The 7,181-nt window shown below is 41.0% G+C and overlaps 1 protein-coding gene across 1 annotated transcript; it reads left to right on the forward strand.

Annotated features, from left to right (window-relative positions):
- The first annotated feature begins 261 nt into the window (after positions 1 to 261).
- id4 (inhibitor of DNA binding 4) lies at positions 262 to 4,350 on the forward strand. The gene is made up of 3 exons (XM_080039334.1): positions 262 to 901; positions 1,495 to 1,561; positions 2,357 to 4,350. The coding sequence occupies exons 1-2, from the start codon at positions 488 to 490 to the stop codon at positions 1,540 to 1,542; spliced, it is 462 nt and encodes a 153-aa protein (XP_079895460.1). The 5' UTR covers positions 262 to 487; the 3' UTR covers positions 1,543 to 1,561; positions 2,357 to 4,350.
- Positions 4,351 to 7,181: the final 2,831 nt, after the last annotated feature.

The following is a 7,181-nucleotide window of genomic DNA, read 5'->3' on the forward strand; positions in this document are numbered from 1 at the left end:
ACACACACACACACACACACACACACACACACACACACACACACACACACCTCTCCTACCAACAGGCAGCCCACCGCAGCGCACACAGAAATGGGACACGCCTTTTTTCTCGGCTCCGATGTGGGCTCTGGTGGGCAGCGGGCTTGCCGGTGATTGACCAGCTTCTCTCCCCCGAGCTGTCAGCCGGCTGGGCTTGGCGCCTCCCCTCTCCTCTATAAATGTAGGAAATCTATCCATTCCTTTTCACACCGAGCCAGCCTGTCGAAGCAAGCACGAGGAACTGCTACTAGGCTCCACGGGATGTGTTGACAGACCAGAATTCCGCCTTTCGGTTTATCTCGTTCTCTATTCGCTTTATTAGAGTATAGCTTTAGTGCAGTCTTGATAGCGCCTTGGTATCATTTCATATACCTGCTCTTTCAGTAGTAAAATTATTTGATTTTTCTTCGTTGCCTTTTCCCTGAGCCGTTGGTTTCTATATCTAAAGATGAAGGCTGTTACTCCAGTCCAGCCCCAGGACTCCACCTCCCCCTCCTCCGTCTCCAACGGTAGCGGCGGTCTGAGCAGCGATGTCTCGCTGCATTATCTGTCCAAGCAGAGCCTGAACATCGCCCGGTGCCGGATGGAAGAGGAGGACCTGTTCTGCCTGCAGTACGACATGAACGACTGCTACAGCCGCCTGAAGCGCCTGGTGCCCACCATACCGCAGGATAAGAAAGTCAGCAAAGTGGAGATCCTCCAGCATGTCATAGACTACATCCTGGACCTGCAGCTGGCCCTGGAGACGCACCCTTCTCTCCACAACAGCAGACAACAGACCGGGACGTGCCCAGCAGCAGCGCCGCCAGCCTCTAACCCAAGCCGGACGCCGCTCACCGTGCTCAACGTGGACCATCACCAGGTAGGTTTGATCCCGCGGACAAGACTATGCATTCCACCTTTCCTTTTTTACATTGGGACTTATACCGGGGGACCCCGAATCACTGTGTGCCAGACTGCTGCCTGTCTGTCTGCCAGTCAGACTCAGACAAAGCGCGTCATGCCCGTTAGTTATCTGTCATTGTCCCTTCAAGGGGAGGATATATAATAAAAATGCGATACACCTTACACCTTATATTACAGCATTGAAAAAAAACTCGTGCGCAAAAACAAAAACGCATTTATCGTGAGCTAGATTGCGCACTTGATTGCGGGGCTTTTAGGATTTGCATGATAATGTGAGTGTGTGTCAGAGGCCCACCTTATCCCAGGATTGGTGAAGTGCCTCAGCCTGCAGCCCCACTCCACTGCGCACAATAAGGCCAATTTGTTATTCAATAGGCTATAAGCGAATTTATTATGGGGTATATATAGCCGGACTCATTTTCTGCTGCTCTGCTGTATATCATTTATTTATTTGCACGGCTTAAAGGCCTTTTCCTTTATTTGCTCTTATCCGTGGCAGCTAAATCGTTTTACATCATGTTCGTTTTTTTCCTTCTTTTTCTTTTATAGAGGACGTCAATAGTCAAAAAGCCGGAGGACTCTATTTTATGCCGCTGAGATATAAGCACTGCATTTGGTAAGTTGACTTAAATTAACATTAGTCATTATTTTAAATGTTTATTTATTTATTTGTTGTTTGTTTGTTTGTTTGTTTAGAATCAGGAGTTATGTTGCTATTTTTCTAAAATCACAGATGTGGCCATGTAGAAAAACACCATAAGTGGTGTGGATAGTGAAGTATTCCCCATTAACTTGCTCATTGTAGCCTATATGTGGTGTAAATTGACAATCTGTATAGTGCTCTGGGGAGGCCACTAGATGTCAGGGGAAATAATAATGGAGGTATACAGTATACATGTAGGCTACTGTACAAATGGCACCAGCCTCAGAGGCAGCTGTGCTTTTGCGCAATAACTGTCACTAGTGTAGCAATCTGGGAAAGAAGAGAGGGTTAAACCTCAGCTTGCCCTCTCTTTCGCTCACACACACACACACACACACTCACTCCTTCCTCCTTTTCGCTCACTCAATGTCTGTCCCTCACACTTCCATTCAAGCCGCTGTTAGCGTATAAGATTTATAGCGTTAAGTTTAAACACACCTGGTATAGGGGGCTAAAAGCACATAGCCACGGTGTGTGTTACAGTAAAGACACTCTTGCAGTCTCTCTGAGAGTGCCGTCAGCTTCTCTTGCCTGGAGCTTGCCTGCGTGGTTTGTTGTTTTGACCTGGTTTGTTTTGGGTTGTTGATCAAGCATGGCCTGTGTTTTGTTGGTGGCGCCAGTCAGTCTGGAGCTCTGTGCAGCTCACTCACTCACTCATTCACTCACTCACTCACCCCCCTTCCTCGCTGCTATTCATCCCCTCCACAGGTGTGTGTAGGCAGCACAGAGCCAGCTCCAAAGCCAGCAAAAAGCTTCGCCATGCAGGGAACTCACACCCCAACTGGAGGCGCACAATCACACAAGGGGATTTTTAAAAAAACGCTGGAAGGAATTCAACCCAAATCAAAAATCCACCATTCATGTCACCTTTTATTTTTTGGATTTGATTGAGAGAGGATCCTGTACGTAGACACATCCCCTCTCCTTCCTCCTTATTTTAAGTTGCTCTAACTTTTACTTTCTGACAATTTTTCTAAAAGAGTGAAACATATGGGAATCCCTAGGCTGAGGAGTTTTGGTTTTGTTTTGTAGGAAACCTGTCTGTCAACAGCTCTGAGAAAACTCTGTCTGTGAAATGTGCTCAAAGAATAACTAGAAAAATGACTCCAGTTTAAAAAAGCTTTACTAAACTGCTGAAAATCAGTGTACATGTTTTTTTTTTGGGACATCTATTGTTTCAAATAGATGATTTGTGTTAAACAAGGGACAGGGATGACGGCCCTGGAATCTTTCAAAAAAAAAGTTTGATATTGTAAAAAAAAAATAAGAAAAAAAATAAGAACAATTCTGATTCGAGACAATTATGATTGTACATATAGAGAGACACAAATGTTCTATAAAAAGTATGTGAAAGGAAGACTTATATGCTTAAAAATAGGCTATTGTAATTATAAGATATTTTTATTAAAACCTTTTTTTTTGTTGTCGTTATTGTAAATACTGTGTTTCCACTTTGAAGTCTCTAGTAAATGAACATGTTTATGCTCTGCCAATAATGTCCTCACATGATGCTATCACTTAACTATTTGCAGTGTTTTTTGTTGGGAATAGTTTAAAAAATGTAGCATGTCAGGCTCATTGCAGAGATATTGAATGTGCACTGAAGCAGCCCTCCCCTTGTGTAGATAAGTGGTGGAGTTCAACACAAGATTTTTTATTTTTTTCATTTGCCCTGCTTCGCTTTTGTCTTGAAATTGTTTTGTACTCATTAACTATGACAACTACATGACCCCCGCTCAGACCGCTGGGGTCGCCCCTGCTGTTTGATCTTTTTCAAAAAGGCCTTATATGACTCTGTTACATTGCTCTCTTGTTTCAAATGTAATCTGGAGAGTTAAGAGCACTTCTGAGTGTTTACAATGTAATTCCTTGAGGGAAGGGGGAAAAAGGGAAAAATCACGGGCAAAACAATGTCTCTGTCATAGTTGTGCAGTCAGAGATTTTTCCTTTGAGAAAGTTAATGATTGACCCTGTAGTGGAAACACATTGGACTTGGGTTATGAATTGATGAAATACCATGTGAACATTAACAGACTGGATTTATTTGGAACAACAACCAAATGGCCATGCCTCTCGAGTCAATGTTAAATGATTTCCCTGTTGGAGAGTGGGCCCAGCAGCCATTATTAATGTAATTTTGGGGTAGGGGGGGGCTTTCTTTTTTTTTCATGACATGGAGCACCGAATTTACCTCACCACCCTCCTGCCAGTGTGAGAGGGGCACTTGTACATTATACGGTCAGCTGCACTGTTGGACTTGACCTCCACCGGCTTGTGGAGGAGTTGTTGTCAAAAACAATTAAAGTTTCCAGGAAGAAGAATTGTGTGTCGTCTCGAGTTTTGTCTCAAAGGGCATCTTTTTATTGTTTTGCTAACGCTGCCATCTGAAATACAGTAATAAGGAAAGGAGAGGGAGGTGCAGGGTAACAATGCTGAACTAAACATTATGCAATGATTAAATGGCGGAAGAAAATATTTTAAATGTGGCAGATGTTCATTTTAGTTTTTAATCTTTTTTTTTCTTTTTTTGCAAGATTTAGGAAAAAATTGCTTTATGTTTTGTTTGCTTCCATAAATTCCTTCACACACATGGCTACAGCTTCAGCAGGCCTGCACAAGCACAGGAGACCGCCGAGAAGTCAGATCCCTGTCAAACTATGGAGCAGGTGCTGTTTATTTTAAATGCTACAAGCTAATTTTATCTTCGGCAAATGGTGTCTATAAAATGTCAAAGGGAGATTTCTTATTGCTACTTATCTCTCCTAGCAAAACCCACGCATATAAACGCTGACAAATAAGGGATTTACAATATTATAAAACTGGTTGTTTTACACAATGAAAATGGGAAATGGAAATTAAAACAACATTCTCAAGATCGATGACCGAGTGATTTTGTGGGATTATTTTCAGTGACCAGAGAGGATACCATCTCTATTCATGAACAGCAGAGCCGTAGACACTACACAGTCCTGTGATGTAAGCAGCATTGTCTTCTGTTATATTTACATGTGTGTGAACAAATGGATGTAGCAGAATGAAGACACTAATGGAAGATTCAAAGCTTTCAGGCTATACCTTTACATTTACATTTCTACTCTGGGAGTGGCCTAGGATGATTAGAGAGGAACGGTGAACCCTGCTTGCTAAATAACCAGCATTGCCAGACAGTAAGTAATGCTTAGGAATAAATAAAGACTTTTCCATTTACCTACTAAGACAAAGAAAACATTTCCAGTAGGGAAGCACAATGTTAAAAATGTGAATTTAATTGCTGAGGCAAACAACTGAACAGTGTTACTGCACAAGGCCTCATCGGTTTTACTTGAGCATCGGAGGAGAAACAGTACAGTGGATATCTTCAATGTTTCAAATGTTTCATAGACTTCAAAAAATATGTATATATTAAAAGAGTGATGATTTATTGTTTATAAGTGTCTGGAAGGCAAAAACAAATCTTAAAATCCTGTTCCATCTTCATTTAGTCCCTAAACTTATTTTTTAATATTTACATGATTTTAAAATGCAAAATATTCTGGAATCTAATCTCAATAGCTTCACCTGACCGACATTTACATAGACAGTTGTCAGCAAAACTGTCCGAACATGTATCTCGTATACGGTTACTAGTTTCCTTTCTTCCCTCTTTCTTTCCCACGGAGCTCCATATACCTTTGTAGAGCCTCTCACCCTGGTTGAGCTGTCCCCACGTCACCCTGCTGAATGTGGGTCAAAACACCCGTTTGACAGAGACAGAGAGAGACGCCCTGTGGGTGATACACACACCTCTGACTCAGGTCTCCCTGCTCCACCGTGGCCATCCGAGGATGAGCACCTGTGTGTGTGTGTGCGTGTGTGTGTGTGTGTGTGTGTGTGTGTGCGTGTGCGTGTGCGTGTGCGTGTGTGTGTGTTTATAGTCCACAGTGAGAGAGCCGGGCCTCGCTGCCCTTGACAAGCACTGTCCTTGTGTTGTGAAATGTGTGTGTAAGTGAGTGAGTGATAAAAGGTTAATGAAAAAAGAAGAAATAAAATAGAAAATGCAACCAAAAAAAGTGTTAAAGCACAGGTGGCCAGATTGACACTTAGACCTTCCTGATACCATTCAAGATATTCTGCTTCTCAACATGAGCCTGACAGGAGGGAGCAGCAGCCATGACAGCATCACCAAATACAGGAAATGCTAGTTCTGCAGAGATGAACCCAGTTGACCCTTTAACTCAGTTAACCCGGCAGGTCAGCTTTTCATTTACATAGTAGTTTAGTAAACATTTTTTCTTTCACAAATGGCCTTTAATTCTCCACATATCATTCAAAGTATTGAGGCGAGACACTGCAGATAATTGATTAAACCAGTTTATTGCCAGTTTATTACTTAAACTTATTAAAACAATTATTCTTTTGTATCACTTTTTTTTTTTATAAATATGCACATTTTACAATATCTAACTAATATTTGTGAATGTGCATGTCTTTAGAAACCAACAATATAGATGTTGGACAAAGCCAGAGTTAAAATCTTTATTTTAATTTTTAAATTAAAATTAAAATTCAACACTAACACATTTCTCCTAACTCACGATTATTTAAGTTAAGTGTTCAAATGAAAATTCCTGCTGTATTTTTTTAAGCTTTTTTTTTCAGAGTGAATACATTTAACTATATAGAAAGTAATACATGTGGCACTTCCTGGACAAAACATATGGCGTTAATTCAAGCTACTCAAGCTTCCATTATGCATGCAGTACAATAACGCACTAATTTGGTCCTATATTACATGATGTTTTTTCCTCACAGTAATGGACACAGAACAGGAGCCTTGTATCAGAGTCAGTCTAATTCTCTCACATTAAAGCGCTGCCTTCCCTAGATACATTATTCATCTCTTCTCCGTTTATAATTTGCTGCAGCAGCCATATGTTGACTAGCAATCCCTGCTGTCTGGCTATTAGCTTCCACAGTGGCTCCACATCCAGTATCTCTCTAGCAGATACAGCACTATAGGATTCTCACAATACTCCCTGTTGGGGACGGGGGTGAGGAGAGAGAGTGTGTGGGACTGGCATAGATGTTTCACCATGCTCTTCCTGTCTCTTTATATTTCCAACAAACTGGACAAACGTTCAGGTACAATACCTACCAGAGGTGGAATGTAACCAACTACATTTACTCAAGTACTCCATTTAAGTACAAGTTTTGAGGTGGTTGTACTTTACTTGATTTTTTTCTTCTTTTTATGCTATTTTAATAATAATACTTTTAGATGGAAATATGATAAATATGTTATGGTTCCATCTTCTCATATTTGAGGATCTGCAAATTTTCCTTTAATTCCATTTCCTTTTTTTTATCAAGCAAACAATGACGTTTTAAAATAAGGGAACATTAATGAATTGTTAGTCAATGCTTAATTAATGCTTATTAGGCATTAGTTAATGCTTATTCAGCATTAACTAACAGTTGATGAACGTACCTGTGGAGGCAGATATTGAATGTAGTAATACAAGATAAATACAATGTTTCCTATTACACTGCCACC

This window comes from Ammodytes marinus, assembly GCF_949987685.1.
Source record: "Ammodytes marinus genome assembly, chromosome: 13".
Classification (NCBI taxonomy): domain Eukaryota; kingdom Metazoa; phylum Chordata; class Actinopteri; order Uranoscopiformes; family Ammodytidae; genus Ammodytes; species Ammodytes marinus.

Excerpts from the sequence above, each read along its gene's own strand:
- id4 (XM_080039334.1), top strand. The coding sequence starts at position 488 with ATGAAGGCTGTTACTCCAGTCCAGCCCCAGGACTCCACCTCCCCCTCC. Across the intron at positions 902-1,494 it reads TCAACGTGGACCATCACCAG|AGGACGTCAATAGTCAAAAA; the intron begins GTAGGTTTGATC and ends TTTCTTTTATAG.